General features: G+C 42.4%; 1 protein-coding gene across 5 annotated transcripts; it reads left to right on the top strand.

Annotated features, from left to right (window-relative positions):
• The first annotated feature begins 222 nt into the window (after positions 1 to 222).
• Positions 223 to 19,723, top strand: cracr2ab (calcium release activated channel regulator 2Ab). 5 transcript variants are annotated; one of them, XM_049566239.1, is made up of 18 exons: positions 223 to 451; positions 1,196 to 1,571; positions 4,134 to 4,245; positions 5,062 to 5,251; positions 5,380 to 5,526; positions 8,148 to 8,238; positions 9,891 to 9,986; positions 10,444 to 10,631; positions 12,604 to 12,675; positions 12,899 to 12,947; positions 13,057 to 13,139; positions 13,511 to 14,087; positions 15,956 to 16,094; positions 16,586 to 16,667; positions 17,137 to 17,251; positions 17,448 to 17,549; positions 17,700 to 17,776; positions 19,593 to 19,723. In XM_049566239.1, the coding sequence occupies exons 2-18, from the start codon at positions 1,419 to 1,421 to the stop codon at positions 19,678 to 19,680; spliced, it is 2,361 nt and encodes a 786-aa protein (XP_049422196.1). In that variant the 5' UTR covers positions 223 to 451; positions 1,196 to 1,418; the 3' UTR covers positions 19,681 to 19,723. The 5 variants fall into 5 exon arrangements, 4 of the variants coding, with proteins under 4 accessions (XP_049422196.1, XP_049422195.1, XP_049422192.1 ...); XM_049566238.1 differs by having other exon boundaries at positions 13,418 to 14,087; positions 15,959 to 16,094; XM_049566235.1 differs by having other exon boundaries at positions 13,418 to 14,087.
• The last annotated feature ends 439 nt before the right edge of the window (positions 19,724 to 20,162 follow it).

Below are 20,162 nucleotides of genomic sequence, written 5' to 3'. Positions count from 1 at the left end.
TTTCAACTTGAATAATGTGACACAAGAGTTTTGAGCAGTGTATTTTTGCTTTTAATAACCCTTAAAGACTACTGATTTCACTTTGGCAACACCAAGCTGCCACTTCTAGTAATAAAACCCCGTTAACAACACATCAACATTCAAGACACCAGTGGTCTTGAGTCAGCTGTCGTCATAGTTACAGGCGATATGAGCATTATGTACATGCAGCCCTCTCTAAGAGACCTCCAGCCCCTCTCTCTCCCTCTCTCACTGTGGGTGCAACGTGTGGACGCGGGCTGAAAAGCCTCCGGGCCGCTTCCTCATGACATCACATGGTTGCAGAATGACTTCTCTAGCATTCATCTGTGAGGCAAGACTTCCTAAACACAGAGCGCAGCTGCTGCTGTGTTGATACCGAGAGCAGGGGGGGATAAAAGGCTTCAGTTTCTGGTGCTGATAATTTTAGAAGGTAAGAAGTTTGCTTCTGTTTAAGGTTTATTCAAAGAAGTGATTTGTAGTTGAGTGTGACGTGTGTTGAAGCTGGGTGGGAGCAGAAAGAGAGAAGTTTTGTGGTTGTGAAGAGGCCCAGTGCTTTTCTTATCCTTCATCTTTAATACTTAGAAGAGTTGTTGATGGTAATGTGCTGCAGAGGGGAACAAACTTGTGGTATCTGTCTTCAGAAAGTCATTTGAGGATACTAAGAGAAGGTATTTATTGTCTAATTTGCAGATTTTAAACATGTTTTGTTTGCTGCAAAGCTGAAATTCAGCTTTTCCATCTCAGAAGTCGACACATCTTGACTTTAAAATCGCAGACCTGCCTCTCACATTTCTCTCGCTCTTTCCAGTGCAAACAAGAGTGCACTTTAAAACCGCATTTGAGTCATGAAGCTATGACCAAACAAGAAACCGCTGTTTGGAGGGGGGGGCTGCATTTCAGCTCTGAATTCAGCTGTGACTCTGCCTCTTGGTAATGGCTCCCGCTGCAGTCTTGCAGGCATTACGCTGTCATGTGTTCTGTATGGCGGGGTATTAAGATAATCCTTTACACTGTGTTTACATACCTTTTATGAGCTGCGTGTCCAGGGCTTATTAGAAAAAGAGAAGTACTGTATGAGTCGTAACAAGTGCGGCACTGTTGCATTAATGTAATCATCACTTGTGTAACCACTAGTTTTCTTAAAAAATTTCACTCTGTTTCACAAACTTCACAGGAGCCTGCAACTAATTTCGAGTGCTCTCATAAGCCACAAAGTTATCAGCGGTCTCATCATCTGATGTTACTTCCTGTCTCTGTCGTCATGGCGACCGTAAGAGCCCCAGAGCGCTGGAGACAGCAGGGCCAGTGAGGAGGCCTGATGTGTGATTCCACTCCTGGGTGCAGCTGAGATACATGCGACTCACACGCCGTGCTGCTCCTTGAAAAGAGTCCCGGATATGGAGGAGGAGGGCAGGGTGAACGGCTTCACACTGAGCCCAGAGAGGAGGTGCTCAGACTGGGGTCGCATCTCCCTGCTGGACAAGACCAAGGAGTTCTTCCAGACCTGCGATGTGGAGGGCAACGGCTTCATTACCCGCACTGATATGAGGGTTAGAGGAGCAGGCAGTGTGTGTGTGTGTGTGTGTGTGTGTGTGTGTGTGTGTGTGTGTGTGTGTGTGTGTGTTGTTAAAGTGTGTGTATTGTAGAGTGACTCAAGTTAAGAGCGCATCTGTAAAGTGTGCACACTGCAATTTAGGATTAGTTTCGTAAAGATTAATCCAATGAATGATAATTAATCTATGAATTATTTGGTCTTTTAAAGGGTCAGAAATTGCTTGAAAAGTGCTTTCTTTTAGAAAATAAAATAAAATAACGGACATTTCAGAGCAGATTTTGGACATTTTGATACTGATATTTATTTCAGATATATAATAATAATAATAATAATAATGTAAAACATATTGAAAAGCAGCTGTCAGTGTATAGTTGGTTTGATTTACACACTCAAAAAGGAGTGGGAGGAGATATAAACTTATTAAATCCATGCCCTTCTCCATAAGTCACTGAGTGAAATGAGACAGACAGCGTCCTTATATAGATTTAGAGACATTTATAGATTTAAAGACATATTTACAGAAGAGGGTTCGGGCTGGGCTTAAAGTAAAAAAATGATGTGAGAATGATTTTTATTTTATTTCATTTTATTTTGCATTACAAGAATAAAGGTGAGACATCAAGAATAAAATCAAACTCTCAGTGTAACTGCCAGGCATGAGAAAAAATAAACCAGTAGAGGGAAAATTCTTATTATTATTTTGCATTTTGAGAATGAAGTTTAAAGTACACTGAAATCTCGAGAATTAAAAAAAAAAAAGTCTGAAGTCCAAGTAAATCAAAATAAATATGTGTAATGACTCTGTCACACCACTATAAAAATGTGTTGTCAGACACCAAGCCAAATTCGAATGATCAAAACAAGCTTATGTTTCAAAATCATGAAAAAATAGGCAGTTTTCTCTGAAGCCACACCCACTCCCGGGGAAATCTGCAGCCTCTTTTGATTGTAGCACGACAATGGATGCTCCATCCAGCAACTTTATTGGACTTGCACAGCCATACATGTTAGAGCCGCCAGAGGCAGAATTGAATTCGGAGCCGTAGGACACTGACCTGCCCAAAAATCAGCCTAGCATGTTGGAAATTTATAATGTGTTAAGATGTGAATATTAGATTTTACCTTACCCCGTCTTAAATGTTAAGATTTATTCTTTGCATTTCAACTTTTTTCTCAACATTCAACTTTTTTCTCGATATTTCAACTTTATTCTCGACATTTAAACTTTTTTCTTGATATTTCAACTTTATTCTCACCAATTCAACTTTATTCTCAACATTTAAACTTTTTTCACGACATTTAAACTTTTTCTCGACATTTCAACTTTATTCTCAACATTCAACTTTTTTCCCGATATTTCAACTTTTTTCTCAACATTAAACTTTTTTCTCGACATTTCAACTTTTTTCTCAACATTCAAAAAACATCCCCCCTCTAATTTTTTTCCTTCATGCCCATCCATAAACTCTTCTGCCCATTTATCCCTGATATATTTTCTAATTTTGTTTACCATTGAGTTTTCTGTCAATCGATTAATTTTTTTTTTTTTTTTTTTGGCTTTATTGCCTTTAATGACAGGACAGAAGGTGAAATGGGGAGACAGAGGGAGAGTGGGGACTGACATGTAGCAAAGGGCCGCGAGCCGGATTCAAACCCACAACCGCTGCAGCGAGGCAATGCCTCTGTACATGGGGCGCCGGCACTATCCACTATGCTACCATCGCCCCAATTGATTAAATATTAATGGACCATTTGTTTCCACGCCACGTTATTTAATATAAGCACAAATATGTTTTGTTAGAGGTTTGTTTTCACAGTCACACTCACTCTTTAAAGTCTCACATTCTTCCATTTAAAATGCATCGGTGCTCTGCAAATGCATTAAGCCTGCACTAAGAAGAACAAAAGGTCGAGGGGACACGCTTTTACCTGTAGCATAATTTAGTGTCCCGTGGCGCTGTAGTGACGGTGAATGGTAAGCAGGAAACACTTAGTGTCACGGTTGCCGTTTTTTTCACGTTATATCACCATTGTTAAAGAAGCACTTCACCCACTCAGAGCAGTGGAACAGACGGTGAAGTGGCAGAGGAGCACCATTGATGGAAATGTTTATTATGAGTATAGTTTCACCTCTCTCTCACACACACACACACACACGATTTTACTGGCAGGAATAATACACACCAGCCTCTTCAAAGTGCTAACAATGTCCAAGCTGTGTTGTCAGTTAATTAGGACAGGGCCCTTGTGAGCATCATGCCTTTTGTTGCTGTTGTTTTGTGTTGAGGGTTTCCAAGAAAAGCTTTGTTCAGTGACACATAAAACAGCCACATCGTGCCTGTGTTTATTCTGCACGAGGTGCACGCCAGTTACAATAACAGAGCAGGATATGGCAGCTCAGATTTTATATGTGACGTTTCTTGATTCAGATTCCAGTGCAATACTTTAAACTGTTTCTAATCTGAGTCTATAGTCAACTGTGTTTCATGTTTTGTATCGCTGATAGCTCAGTGCGAGAGCTTTTTTAATGTCCTGTGTGTTTATGTTTTCCCGACAGAGGCTCCACAGAGAGCTGCCTCTGTCTGCAGAGGAGCTGGAGGATGTGTTTGACTCTCTGGACACAGATCGCACTGGTTACCTCACGCTGGAGGCATTCTCCTCTGGATTCAGTAGGTCTCCCGTCTGCAGAGGCCTTCAGCTCAGTCTATACAGCTTACTTTGACCTAAAGTTTAAATTAAATTGAAAACGGTGTCATCGAATGTCAGGAAAGTAACTCAGATAACTGCTTTCATGGAAAATAGTATGCGTGTTATGGTATTCATTTTGAATTTGAAGTCTATAAATGAGGCTTAATAGAGACAGTTTCAAACACAAGTACACAAATTGGCTTCACTATAACTCGCAGCATTCACAGACATCTGGACATGTTTTCCCCACATATACAGCATGCTAATGTCTTTAGCATAAGCCTATGGCATTTAACATTGTATAAATTAGCTCAGTGGCTAGCAGACTTTTCCTCTACTCATATGAAGCCAGGGACAACAGCAACATTATACTTCTTCAACATTATACTACGTCTTATACTAAACACGTTTTCCCAAACAAATAAAACATGCTAACGTTACTAGCACAAGCCTATGGCATTTTACATTGAATAAATTAGCCTAGCGACAAGCGGAGATTTCCTCTACTCACATTTTATGAGGGCTTTATTGTCTTCACAATTTATTGTTTCTTGTCTGTGAAATTAAAGTAAATAAAAGCTCTGTTTCCACTGAGGGAAATGGTTTCAGCTTACAAAAATAAACAGGAGGTCTGCGTCGCTGCATCACCTTTTCTGGGGAGGTGCACGTCAGGCTACAACGTAGGGTGTGGCGTCAGTTTGATGCAGAAGTATAAATCCTGCTTAAAGTTAATGTCCACGTGCTGCTGAGGTGGTGATGTAAAAATGCTGCTACCACCTGCTGTGGCTGTGTCTCAGGTCAGTTCCTGCATGGCCGGAGGATCTCAGTGGCCGATGACCAAAACCAGACCCCTGGCACTGTCTTCAGGGCCAAGGAAGCTCTTTATCAGAGCCAGTGGGAAGCCAAGCTGTCAGGAGTTGAGGACGAGGAGGAGGGGCACTTCTGTATGCTGATGGAAAGCCTGGGGGCCAGTAACGTGTTTGAGGAGTGAGTATAATATTATACTCATAATATTTTGGGGTGTTTTCAAACATGTTTAGTATGGACTATGGCAGTTACACATTACGTTTTCATGAGATACCCTCTTTGTGTCGTCTCCTTTTCCTTCTCTCCAGTCCAGGCGAGGTGCGCAGCCTTTGGGCGCAGCTTCGACGAGACGAGCCTCACCTCCTGTCCAATTTTGAGGAGTTCCTTGCCAGGGTCACCCACCAGATCAAAGAGGCCCACCAGGAGAGGAAAGAGATGGAGAGCGCCCTCCAAAGGTAGTAACATGGGACACATATGCACTCGTAACTAAAAACAAAAAGACTGTATTCCCTCCAGATGTGGTGTTTCACTCTTGTGTAAGCGTTTTCTTCCCTTGTAGTGTGAGAGATGGGATATAAGGAGGACAAGATGCAGTGAGGGAGTAAATAGAGAAGGAAAACATGAACATATGGTTCGCAGGAAGGAGAGTCAAACGCAGGGTTTAAAGAAATGTGGTGTTTATTTACTGTGCGGATCACGGGTCAGAAAGGCCACATTTCTCAATTGGTTCCCACACTTTAAACGTTTAAGCACCGTACTCTATGGATCACAGAAGGCATATGTTCTTTTCTCTGTCATTAGCCACCTAAAGAATCTGTGACATAACTGTGTATGTACATGTGTGTGTGTGTGTGTGTGTGTGTGTGTGTGTGTGTGTGTGTTTATGTTACTACCCCACGCTGGGCCCGCAGCCTGAGAGCGTTTGCATGGATTTACCTGTAATTCTCTATAGAACAACCTCTTTATCCGTGTCAAATGACCGCTAATCTGGAGGAACGCTCGGAAGTCTGACCACCTTCTGCTGCTGTGGAAATCCACTGATGCTGTGCCAGAGGAGACATGAGAAGCATTCAGCAAAATAAACACTGGAAAACATATAGGGCTGTGATTAATTACTCTAAAGTAATCGCATACGTCAACTTTTGCTGTTAAAGTATTTCTAAAAATTTCAATTCAAATTGATTTTGGCTGATGTGTCGTAGTAAAGCTGCTGGTTTTCGGACACAAATGTCCCCCTGTCCTCAGCCACCAAAAGCAGTTTGTGTGTGAATGTCTGGTTGAGCGTGGCTTGACGAAGCTAGCCGCTAGCGCTAGCATCAGATCCTGTGCAAGCTCGGACCTCCGGGTTCGCTGCTAAATCCTTTGTGTTGAGGTGATGTTTCAGGCTTGAAGTCCTCCGATGGTACAAAAATTCCTTACTGCAGGAACTGCAGAGATCGGTGCTTCTATCAATGGTTCAACTTCCATCTGGGCGTTTTTTTAAATGTTTCATGTTTCAAGCAGCATCGTCTCGTCTGCCACTGTGGCCCTCAGTGATCGACCGGGTCAAAGGGCATGTTATTTTGACAGTCCTAAAAGAACATCATGGTTTGGCTCTGCATTCATACAGGAGGCGAACAGCGGGCATGAAAGTCTGGAGTTTGTAAGACACATCCACCACCACTCCCACCCACCCTATAGGGACTTTTCACCTCCTTATATTACATCGTTACTGGTATCATTTCAACCTGACGCCATCCAATTGCGTATCAAATCACCACAACCTGTGCCGTCCTGCTGATAGGTAGCGTATCATAACACAGACAGGTTATGTCTGGCTGCTTTACAAGGTGACGCAACCTGGTGGCGAAAAGTGGCTGTTAGCGTCAGGTGTCGCTGACAAAACAGCGGTATTGGACAACTTCTGAATGACAGTGGGCTGGTCTAGAGCCAGTGTTTATCTGTTTGTCTGTTCTTGGCTACTCATGTTTCTACAGTAGCCCAGAAAAAGACATGGCTGTAGTTAGCAGCCAGTCTGCAATAAACAGAACAGTGTAGGACAAACACTGATTTGTAGCATGAAACTGCTTCATCCAGAGTTTTTACTGGAGAGGAAGAGACCTCTGCGGATAATTCAGCTTCCAGTAAAAACCTCCTGAACGTCTGGATCTTAAAGGTTCAGTGTGAAAGACTTCCTGACATATACCAGTGAGGACTGCAGATTGCAACCAGCTGACACTTAACCCAGTTAGAATTCCCTCAGTGTTCATTGTTCAGGAGGGTTTTTTTGACAGGGAGCTGAATTATCCACAGAGGTCTCTTCCTCTCCAAAATAAATAGACTGGGTGTCAGTGTTTCTACTGGTTTTAATCACCAGGTCAGTTTGCTTGGGAGACGAAGAGAACCTCATGAACAACGAATGCTGAATAAATCCTAACCTGGAGTACGGGCTCGGCACATAGAAGTTGCAGCCGGTCGCAATCTGCAACCCTCACCACTAGATGCCACTAAATCCTAAACACTGCTCCTTTATGGCATCGACTGAAATAACCTAGTAGCAAGTAGCATGAAAATGTCTCCAGAGTTGCGCCTGCTGAGATGCTGATAAATGAGGGTCAGCGGCATCGTATGCAGTGGAAGAACTCCTTTGGTGGTATCTGTATCACTTTAAGGGACCTGGTATTGGTGCTTGTGCTGTAATTCTTTAAACAATACCCAGCCCCAGTGTACACAGTACACAATCAGTATAATTTCAGCAGTTTGTAAAACATGCACAGTTTCCCATGGCACCGCGTGGTACTTTGTAACAGCTTGTTATTCCTCCAGACTTCACTAATTGGCTGTTTGGGTCTTAGCAATTGTCAGAGGCAATTTAAATACTGCTCAGTACTCTTTTAAAAATGAAGCTCAGCTGCTGTGTGTCTGCAGGTCTGTGTGCTCGAGTGTTTACATGTAATTACAGATACAGCCTTAAGCTCAGCCCAGACAACAGTGCTGTTCTGTTCCTGGATGTTATATTATGTCACACTGCATCTCTTTTTATCACTTCACCTTTTAACCTTTGTAACTGTGATGTCTGTTTTGTCCCTCTGTGCAGGAAGGCTGCGACACATGACAGTGAGATCCGGTATCTATATGAAGAGATGGAGGCGCAGATCAAAAACGAGAAGGACAGGCTGTTACTGAAGGTACATGAGCTCAAACACAAATGGAACTGACCAGGGCATCACCTCTTTAAGCAACAAAATAACAGTTGTTGGAAAAAAATATATATCTTTATTTTTTTTTCAATGTAATTTTTGTGAGGTATGTAAATTTCCCCTCCACTCAGTTTTATTGTTTCTTCACTTGCATGTCTGACCCTCACTGTGCAGAATTTGTATCTCTGGAGGGGATCTTGATCATGCGCCCACTACTTAACCATTTGACTTTTAAAGGGACAGTTCACTCTAAAATAAAAAACACGGGGTTTTCCTTCTTACCTCTAGATATGTATGTGAGTGTTGAGTGTTGGACGTATCAGCCGTAGAGATGTCTGCCTTCTCTCTGATATCATGGAACTAGACGCCACTCAGCTTTCATGCGTTTTAAAAACTCAACAGTAATGTCTCTTTTTTAGAAATCATGACCCAATTACTCAAGATAATCCACAAACTTTGTTGTGAGCAGTTTCATGTAGGGACTATTACAGTGCAGAAGGAAGTGTGGATCATTTATACTTGTGTAGTGGTGTGTCTGTGTCACTCTGCAGTTACACCTCCAAAACACGAGTCAGCGGTGGAGGTTTCTGTGAAGTGCTGTAAAGTTTAGTTGATTCAAAACACACATTAAACACACATTAAACATGGCTTAATAGAGCCAGTTTCACACACAAGTGCACAAATCAGCTTCACTATAACTCACAGCATTCACAGACAAACACTTGTCTTTATCTGGACACATTTTCCCCACAAATACAACATGCTAATGTTATTAGCACAAGCCTATGGCATTTTACATTGTATAAATTAGCCTAGTGGCTAGCGGACTTTTCCTCTACTCATATGAAGCCAGGGACAACAGCAGCATTTAACAAAGGTAATGTTACAAAATTTGGCTCCGTTACAACTCACAAGGTTCACTGACAAAACAACTGTCTTATACTAAACACGTTTTCCAAACAAAAACAACATGCTAACGTTATTAGCACAAGCCTACGGCATTTTACATTGTATAAATTAACCTAGCAACTAGCGGAAATTTCCACTTATTGTTTCTTATCTGTGAAATTAAAGTAAATAAAAGCTACGTTTCCACTGAGGGAAACAGTTTCAGCTTACAGACATAGACAGGAGGTCTGCGTCACCGCCATGTGTAGTTACATTTCTGGGGAGGTGCACATCAGGCTACAGCGTAGGGTACGGCGTCCATGCGAAACATAAGTATAAATCCCGAGTGGTCTTTCATTGTGACCGTCCTGAGGTACACCTGTGTAGTAATGACGCTGTTTAATCAGTATGTTGATATGCGACAACTGTCAGGTGGATGAATTATTTTGGAAAATAAGAGGTGCTCACTAACAGATTTTAACAAATTTGTGATACATCTACTGACTCCATAAAAAAATCTTAGATCTTTAACTTAAATCTGTGAAAAACGGGAGCAAAAACAAAAGTGTTCTATTCAGTGTACTTCCATTATATTGGAGAGAACGCAGACATCTCTATAGCCAATATCTCCAACACTCTGCAACTCACACCAAAACAATCTAAAGTGATACTTAGCTCTGCAGATTAGAGGAAAAATATGCATTTTTGAGTTTGCTGTGAACTGTCCCTTTAATCTTTCCTTGTTTTCTAAGGACTCTGAGCGTCTTCATTTGCGCAGCCAGGACCTGGAGTTTCAGCTGTCCGCAAAGGAAAAAGAGCTGGAACATCTTTTCCAAAAGCAGAAAAGGGTGAGACATATTTAACATCTGTCATGACTTAAGTAAAGTTACAACACCCCCCCCCCCCCCACACACACACACACACACACACACACACAACATGTAAGATATTAAACATTTCTTTGAATTATTGCCCCTAAATTTAATTAAGATGTGGCTTGGTGCAACTGCTGCAGGACAAAATACAAGTTTGGTGGAAAACAAAAAGTCAAAACATTTGACAAACATATCACAACACAGTGTTAAAAACATGGAAAGATAGATCCATCTGTGTTGAGAAGAAATTCAGAATATGTGTGACTGTGGTAAAGTCAAGAGTATTAATCCTTCCCTCGAGTTAACAAGTGATGCAGGGAGGGGTTTAAACAGCAGCCATACAGCTCCCTCTCCCCTGCAGACGTACTTTAAATACCCTCACCCAGCATTAGCGCATTTCATTCCTGCGAATATTCCCCTCTCCCTCCAGTTAGAGCTCCAGTGCCAGGAGCTGGACAGCGAGAAGCAGGAGAGCCACGTGGAGAACGTCAAGCTGAAGATGACCAACGACGAGCTGTCCCGAGCGCTGGAGAGCACCAGCCAGGAGCTGGGGCTGGCCCAGGAGCAGCTGGCCATGCTGCAGGAGCAGGCCGCCCGGCTGCAACAGGAGAAAGAGATGTGGGTATACACACCTGTTACACATGTTGGGTATTGTTTGTATTACCAGAAACAAAATGTAAGGACAGACAGAGACAAACTCATATGTGCCTGTACTAAATATGGAGAGTTTGTAATAGATACGGTTTGTTTATATGGGAGCACCCACAAAACATCACATACTTTTGGGCCAAGGGGGAAAACAAACTACATCCACTTAAGGTGTTTGTTTTTGCCACTGACAGGCTCCAATTGTTGCCGTAAGTGTTTGACAAGATTATGGAAAGGATCCCTACAGAGACAGACCCTTTTGCTAAAACAGCCCGAAAATTGCTATCGTCAAACCCACCAGACTCCATTTAAATAAACAGTAATTGTATCGTCATAAAAAACACCTAATTCAAAGTCAATGGAGACAAAATAAAGCTCTCTTACACCTTTTCCACCAACATGGAACTGGTCCTATTTCGGTTCTTGCACCTAGCTTTGAACCGTTCAGAGCATTTTGACCAAAAATGAATTGGTTCAGCACCTGAAAAGTTGGTTCTCCACTGGAACCAAAAGTAGGAGGTTTTCCATGACCTTAAGTGCGAATTGTGACGACATCATTGGGCACGTCATATTCTACAGGTTGGAAAGTCAAGTGAGGAATCATCAAAAAGAGCATGCATTGGTTTCATTAATAGCTGGTCCATGCTTGTTTTCTGGACAAAAACAAATACCTGTAATAGCAGGATTAAAGCTCGCAGGTAATTCATGCAATCCACCATCTTGCTCCTACCGTTTACTTCCATTGTGCAACATGCAATGCCCTCTGTTGATTACAACTGTTGCCCTCAAAACTAGTGAAACCCAGGCTAGTTCACTAGATAGCGCAAAAATCGTTTCCACCAAGCAGTAAAGTACGGTACAGTATGCTTTTTTTCTGTTTCCACTGTGAAAAGTTGTGGATGGTACCAATGGAACCGTTCGGTACCATCCTCATTTCTGGGCCCCCCCCCCTCTGTTGGGGTAGCTAGCACACAGATCTGGTACTAAAAGGTGGAGCTGTGAACACTGCAGTCTGTGAGTGGATCTTCAAGCGTTTAAAAATATCTTTTCATTTTGAGTGGATTATGTGAACTGCATTATTCTCATCCCGACTTGAAGAAAAAAAAAAGCATCGTAGAGTGTTGTTCCTGTGGGCTCCGGCAACACTAAACCCCTGAGCTTGCCTGAGAAGGACTAAATGCACAAAACCATTATTTTTAAATATCCCATGAAGAGAGACTCTCACTGCAGCCCGTTTTATTTTGTTGTGAAAATGTTGGCGTGCAGCCTTGTTCTGTGGATGACAAATGAGGTGCAGACTTCCATCTGTGTCACCGGTGATGAGAAAATACAGCGAGTGGTAGATGGAGCAGTGAGTGACAACAACCCCGCCCACATTTAAGAGTACTGTTTGTGGAAACACTAGGGTCTAGGTACCATGTCTGAAGGGTTACTTCTGGTTCCAAAGGTACCATACCAAAAGTGTTTGGTGGAAACGGGGCTAAAGGTTCAAGAACCAGAGCAAATTTGGTGGAAAAGAGGAAACAGAAAACACCTTGGTTAGTCTTTGCACTGTTTTAACAATCACCAGATTTGGTTGAAACAAACCCTTCATTCAACCATTTAGATGTGAAAATATGTCAAATCTACACAACTGAAATTACTGTTAATTTAAATGGAGTCTGATGGATTTGACGATGGCGATTTCGGGGCTGTTTTTGGTTCACCAAAGAGGATCTGACACTTTATCCGAACAGCGTTAAAAGATGTGAGCCTCCAAGGACCTGTAGTTCCTGAGGTTGCTTGATATCATTATAGCACATCATCAAAACAAAGGCTACCGGCAGCGAGTAACATTACTGCTGCTATGCTGTCTCAAAACGTGCATTGATTTTACTGAAACACGCTCGTCAATTACATCATACCGTTACTAACTGACTGTATCTACTCTGTCTTGTTTCAGGGAAATGTACAGAATCACTGAGGGACTGCAGCGAGAGAAGCAAAGTCTCATGAAGCAGCTCGACCTCCTCAGGTACAATCAGGATATCGCATGAGCTCATGTCAAACTTGGGTCGTAGTTTGCTTTAATCTTTTTGGCTTCAGTTTAAGTCCTACTTGGCAAAGCTAACAAATCTGGCTGCAAAGTCAGTTAAAGGATTTGCAAAAACGTTGGTCCTTCCTAAGCTTTTTCAGTGTGTTGTGTTCCCACAGCAGATTGCATCTTTCTCATTAATTTCAATTTTCAATCCTTCCAGAGAGATGAACAAGCATTTAAAAGATGAGCGAGACATATGCTGCGGTGTAGTGAGTATACATTCTTATCTAATTGCACTGCAGCAGCATCTATCACAGCTTTGTCTGATTGACAGAGCACCTCTGTAACACAAACATACATCCCCTTTGTTTGAATAAGCCTCGGACTTCACTCAGAAAGAAGCAGAAGCAGAGGACGGGCCTCGCCAATATATTTGATGACACCAGCCAGCCTGCCAAAAGGTGATTCATTTATCTTCCAAATAACACAAATCATCCGTCAGAGTGTTTCCTGTGTGACAGAGAAGAATGTCCGCCTCAGTGTGATGTAAAAATCATGTGTCAAAGGAGGAAAAACAGAGGATATCTGATTCTGTACACTGACAACAATCAACTGAATCAACTTTTTTGTTAAGATGAGACTAAAATCAGAAACATTTGAGTGCTTTGGCCTCCAGATTTTCATCTCAGCCAAGTGGACTGACCCGGTATATCCTCTGTTTCTCCTCTGTTTTCTAAAGAGCCCCACTGTTGGTGGATGGGTCCTACCAGTCTCTGGAGGCCTTGCCTATAGAGCACCTTCAAATCGTGTTTGTTGCTTCCTCCTCCTGTAGTGAGGATGACACCACCACCATCACCTCCTCCTCCACCACCACTGTTAAAGCCCCTGCGTGCCAACAACGCCCTGCAGCAAAGAAAAACTCCGGCTTAGCCAACGGTTATGCCAACCCCGCTCCACCTAAAGTGCAGGATGTGAAGGCGAAGGCCAAAAAAACACAAGGCAAGATGGCCGCCGCTAAGCGGGTGACGGGGAAAGACAGAGAGAGAACGAAGAAAGTGGAAATTGAGAAGAAGACAGGGGTGGAGGACGACGTCTTGGACTCACCTCCGGATGGATGGCCCCTCCGTCGCGTCATCTCCATCGAGGAGGACCACCTGCCCCACCTGCTCCAAGGAGGACCTCAGCCTTTACTGCACCAGCTCAGTGAGGAGGAAGACGAGGTGGACGATGAGGAAGACGAAGCTCAGAGTGACATTGAGACAAGTGTTGTCATGGTAGCAGACCGGTCGGCCACCCAACCCTCTAGTCACATCTCTGAGGCTCCTGCGGCAAGGAAATCCCGCTTTACACGTGCAAAAAAGACACCCTTGTCTCCAAGAGGACAGCCTGTCGGGAAGGAGACCCAGCAAGTATGTCCACAGTTTTGGAGCTTCAGATTTGTTTTGATCTTAAAGAAAACCTATTATGTTTATTTTTAGGTTCATACTATTATGGGTTTTTTGGGTTTTTGCTAGAACACGTAAAAATACTTTAATGTTCCAAAAACACTTTTCCTCATTCTGTCTTTGCTTGAACACCTGTATTCATTCTCAGTCTAAGATGCTCCATTTTAGCACCTGTCTCTTTAACTGCCCCCTCCCAAAAAAGTCCAGTCTGCTCTGATTGGGTCTTCCACACCTGCACTCTTGGCGTCTCTACGCCATCATTGTAGCCAGGGAATGACTAACAGAGTATAGCGACACTTTCTACCATGAAAAATAACCTATAAAAGCTTGTAAATACAGACATATTCAAACAGGATCCTGATCCGAAATCGGGAATATATCAACATCTGCAGTCAAAATGAAATGTTTCCCTAAGGTTAGCATGTAGCTACATGTAGCAGTGAGCTTACAACCGGGGAATGACTTTCTACAGTAAAAAACACCAATAAAACCAGAAAAAAACGCAGAAATCTGATCTGAAATCTGGGAAAAATTAACAGCATTGGCAAGCAAGACTACATGTTTCCAATGACGTTAGCATATAGCAGTGTCCTTGCAACTGAGAAATGGCAGTAACAGAATGCATTTTCTACTGTGAGAAATCAACAATCAAAGCTTTTTAACGGAAACTTTTACAACCAGACATATTCCAGCCATAGTATGATTTGAAATTGTGGACAAATTAACAACATTGGCAAGCAAGATTACATGTTTCCCAGCTGTTAGCATGTAGCTACATATAGCAATGTGCTTGCAGCCAGGGGAATGACTGTAATTTAGTATACCGGCATTTTCTACCATGAAAAAGCTTCTTCCAAAAGAAGAAAATGATCCACAATCAGGGAGAAATTAACAGCATCAGCAACTGAGATTATATGGTTTCCATTAGCAGGTAAATTTAGCAGTGTACTTGCAACAAGTAAATGACTGTAACAGAATACAGTGGCATAATTTCTACAATAGAAAAAAAACACCAATAAAAGAATCTAAACCAAAATTTTAACAACCAGACATCTTCCAGCAGAAATCTGATTTGAAATAACAGCATTGGCAAGCAAGATTACATGTTTCCTTGATGTTAGCATGTAGCTACATGTAGCAGTGTACTTGCATTCGGGAAATAATTGCAATGGAGTATATTGACATTTTCTTTTGTGAACATTTAGAATAAAGGCTTCTTAACCAAAATCTTGACAACTTAACATGCTCCAGCAGGAATATGATCTGAAATCAGGGCAATAACATGGCAAGTGGAGATTACATGTTTCCTTGACGATAGCATGTAGCTACATGTAGCAGTGTCCTCCCTGCTGGGAAATGAAGGTAACAGAATGCATTTTCTACCATGAGAAATCATCAATCAACCAGACATGTTCCAGCAGGAATATGATCTGAAATTGGAGACAAACTAACAACAACCGCAACCAAGTTTACATGTTTCCCTGATGTTAGCATGTAGCTACATGTAGCAGTGTAGGCTACATAGTGTAAACACTTGCAGCAGCATGTGTGGAGCAGATGACCATATAAAGAAATGTGTGACAAGCTGACATCTCCAAGCAGACAAAACATTAGAAACAGAGTACTCACAATGACACCGGAGGTTTTTGCTCACAGGGATTACTTTTACAAACATTTACATCATTTTTTAAAACTTTGAACTTTCATTTATTCTCAACATCTGACAGAATGGATCCCCTTCAATAAGATATGTTACTGTCTGCAGAGTTAATGAACCAGATGCACATTAATTTCTTGTATCTCTGTCTTTTCCGGTGTTTAATCTGCTTTAGAAGACAAAAGAAGAAGCCCTGTTCGCCCCAGACCGCCTGTTTAAAGTCGTCCTGGTCGGCAACTCAAGTGTAGGCAAGACATCTCTGCTACGCTCGTTCTGTGAGGGCCGTTTCCACCCTTCCACTACTGCTACTGTGGGTGAGAAGAGAAACATTATAATAATATGGTGTGCTGCATGTGTCAGAGGCTGTTTTGAACAAATCTGAATGGCGTGTGTGTGTTTGTGGATGCTAACACAGGAGATCGGAGGGCGACTTAGCATCACATGAGAGGGCTTGTGAAGTCACACTGCCTGTCTAAGAGCCCTGGCACACATTGTACTGCAGATTATGTCACTTGTGATGAATTTTTCTCCTTGCTTTCATCTTTCCCAATCCTCACTCCAGCCTTGTTATCTCCACTTTGTCCCCCCCGTTTTCACACGCAGTCAGTATCACGCCTCGCTGGACCCCCTAGTGGCTGTTTCTGTCTCTGTTGCTCTGTTAAAAACAATGAATATGATTACATTTAAATCAAATATGAGAGATGTAGCCACATATTTTATCAGTATCACAGAGGGAAGTGCTAAGGAATTATGAATTTATCCTGGTTATATTATATTGTATTAATCTTTGTTGTTTCTTTATCAGGTATTGACTACAGTGTGAAGACACTCACCCTGGACAACATGCAGGTAGCCATGCAGCTTTGGGACACGGCAGGACAAGAGAGGTGAGTTTCTTTTTATGTTTTTAGATACAAAACAAGAGATGTCACAAGGTGTTGGACCTAAACTGAAACTTGGATTTGCAAGTCCACTAAGAAATTAGACAAAATCAATATAAAATAGTCCCAGCTGACACTCCTGCCTCCCTCCAAAGTCCCATCCCCCATATTGTTTACTAATTGCTATATACCAAAAGACAGAGTGTGAGTAATATGTCTTAGGGTTCCTGTGGAACTTCGCCTACTTTGGGCAAGAAACAAGTTTGTCTTGGGTGCTTCGGTACAATAGACAAACAAGAAAGGACAGTAAAGGAGATACCCACACACCAATGCAACTGGGCTGAGCTCAATGCAAAAAATAGTTTATTTATTTAAGACATCCGTGCACAAACAGAAGGGTGCTCAAAGTGGAAAAAATTATGAAGAGTGAATAAAAACGGCAGCAAACATTTCCGTTCGACTGTCGTTGACACAGGTACCGCAGCATAACCAAGCAGTTCTTTCGCAAGGCGGACGGCGTGGTGGTGATGTATGACGTCACAGTGGAGGAGAGCTTCAAGGCCGTGCGACCCTGGCTCACCAATGTCCAGGTCTGACCTTTGACTCCTGCAACTCTTGTTTTCTTCATGCATAGAGTTGGACGAATTAAAGTCCTCACAAAATGTTGCACTTTCCCTTTAAGTCTTCGATGAGTTTTTATTTTGTGTCTTTATTTTGTATTATAGCAGACATTTTAACTTGTCTCGGGTGTTTTCATGGCTGAGTTCTTCACTGATTCTTTTTCAGGAGGCAGCGGGAGAAGGGATCCCCATCCTCCTGCTGGGCAACAAAATGGACATGGACGGAGACAGGGAGGTGTCGTTCAAAGAAGCTGAGCAGCTGGCTTATGTGAGTTCAGCTCAGAGCTTGTGGATCATTTTATTTCACTCAGAATCACAACTTTGTTTTGATCCCAGCACGAAGATGCAGTTTCTAAAACTTCTTCACATAACATCTGTGTGTCTTTGTTGTTTTTTTTGACTCTGTGTGCCTGAGCAGGAAAACAAGGTGATGTTCTTTGAGGTCAGTGCCTACACTGCCAAGAATGTGACAGAGTCCCTGACACACCTGGCCAGGTAAGATGTGAATCAAATGGGTGTGTAGAATAACAAGGAACACATTATACAGACACGCCATCCGTTTTGTTTCTTCGAGGTCATTTTGAGTCTCTTCCTGGGCCCTATTTCAGAAAGTAGCATGCATGAAAAAACTCTGAGTATGTTCAGCGGGAGGGAAAGTTTTGCATTCCACAAAACCAGTTTCAGTCAGTTACCATGGCAACACACTCTGTGAAGCAAACCCACTGGCTGGCAGGTTTGCCTTATCTAAGCCTGAGGGTGTGTGGACGTGGGCAAATTATTGAGAGGCTGTTACATATGAAGAAGGTGATTAGACCTCGTTTGGATGTCTTATCGCTCCTGGAGGAGTGTCTATATCCTCCTGAGACTCTTTGTCCTCATATAAAGACACCACATTTTGAGTTTCCCGCACCTTTTCCTTCAGTCTGCTTAATCTGGACCTGTTGTCCTCGTTCATGGACACTTTTGTGCCATCTAGTGGTAGTAAAAGCACAATACACTAATCCATATAAAAACTAGATGGCAGCCATCTCTGCCAAGTCAGTCTGCAGCTGATCCTGACACAAAAGTGGACAAGGTCCAAAATCTGATCAGATTTTATGGTTGAAACTTGTTTATTTATGATGAATAATGTTTGTAGTTTCATATGGCAACAAATTTGACCAATTTTAGCAACAGTTACAAGACGCTGTTAATTAGGAAGTATTCGTCTTAGGAATTTATTGTCGTCTCGTTTGAGGACATTGGGACTTAATCATCATCTTGTTTGACATCGTTGGGACTAATTAGGCGCAACAGACTGTCTCTACAGACAAAAGGACATTCCTTGCTTGGAGTATGAAACAAGGACAATTCATCCAGAGTTACAAAGTGAACAATGCTCAGACATTGAAATTAATTGCTTTATACTTCATTACACACTGTGACTATTAAAAATAAACCCAGCGTCCTCATGAGGACTTTTTTTTTTCTAAAACGACTTCCTGTTCAAAGTCGATGTTTAGTGATCAGGTTCTACTGATCCCAAACAGCTCGCAGACATTAGAAATGTGTACCAAACAGAAGCTGAGGTGTCAGGAGGACATGAAAGATACCATTTCACATCACACTCTATCATTTATTTAAAAAATCTGTTCCACCCAGATATATCAGATAGTAGACATCGTACATTTGCATTATGTATTACCCTTCGATTTCGAGATCGCAGATACAAGCAGCCGAAATGAGTTTCCTCCGTGGGGTCGCTGGGCTCAGCCTTAGAGATAGGGTAAGGATTTCGGACATCTGGGAGCTCGGAGTAGAGCCGCTGCTCCTTCATGTCAAGAGGGGTCAGTTGAGGTGGTTCAGGCATCTGAACAGGATGCCTCCTGGACACCTCCCGCCTCTAACTAGTAGGAGGCCCCGGGGCAGACCCAGAACATGCTGGAGGGATTACATATCTCATCTGGCCTGGGAACACCTTGGGGTCCCCCAGGAGGAGCTGGAAAGTGTTGCTGGGGAGAGGGACGTCTGGGGTGCTTAGCTCGGCCTGCTGCCCCCGGGACCCAGCCCAGATAAGTGGATGAAAGTGGATGGATGTTCTTGAACCGAAAACTAGGGCCCTGGTCGCTATGTGTCTCCTTGAGTGACATAGCAGGTGAAGGACAGAAGGGGGCCCCGAGACTACAGGCCATCCATGAGACACACTGCACACCAGTCACAGAGGAGCACATGGCCTGCTGCGTTTACAACCTTTTGTCAAGAGATTGATCTATAGTTGTCACACCTCTGGCTCATGCTGTGTTCTTGTGTCTGTGTCTCTGTCTTTCCTCAGAGTGTTAATGGAGCAGGAGGACAGGGTGAGAGACACAACTGTCATTCTGAGTGCTCAGCCCATAAAGAAGAAAGCCTGCTGCAAGTGAAAGTGTACACTCAATTCGTCTAGTTCAAGATCACGTTTTGCAGTGTTTAAAGACGACAGTGAAATCATTCTTGGACTTTATCATTTTGGTCCAGACATGCACGAAATGTTGAAGTCGACAGGAAGGACTGTGTCCCGCGTGTGAACGTAAAACCTACTGTAAAGTTTAAATGATGAGGCTGAGGGCTGAAGTAAAACTAAAGTGCTGCACCATTTCCTGTAAATAATGCTGTGTTGCCAAATCACAGTAGTGCTGTCTATACGATTTAAAATTAAACCTACTCTGTATTATAATTACTTAAATAGCCTTCACCCAAGAGAGGAATCGTAAATATAAAGTAGCTTTTTTTGATAACTAAATGCTAGCTTTCTGTAATTAATTCTCTCTGGTGCAGTATATGTTAATGTAGTTATATTTTATGTTGGAGATAAAAAACTGTTTCAATGAAAAATCATGAGAGAAAAATGTGATTCTTTGACATT

This window comes from Epinephelus fuscoguttatus, linkage group LG22 (genome assembly GCF_011397635.1).
Source record: "Epinephelus fuscoguttatus linkage group LG22, E.fuscoguttatus.final_Chr_v1".
NCBI lineage: Eukaryota > Metazoa > Chordata > Actinopteri > Perciformes > Serranidae > Epinephelus > Epinephelus fuscoguttatus.
The sequence above is the reverse complement of the archived record's forward strand: the minus strand, read 5'-3'. Positions and strand labels throughout refer to the sequence as shown.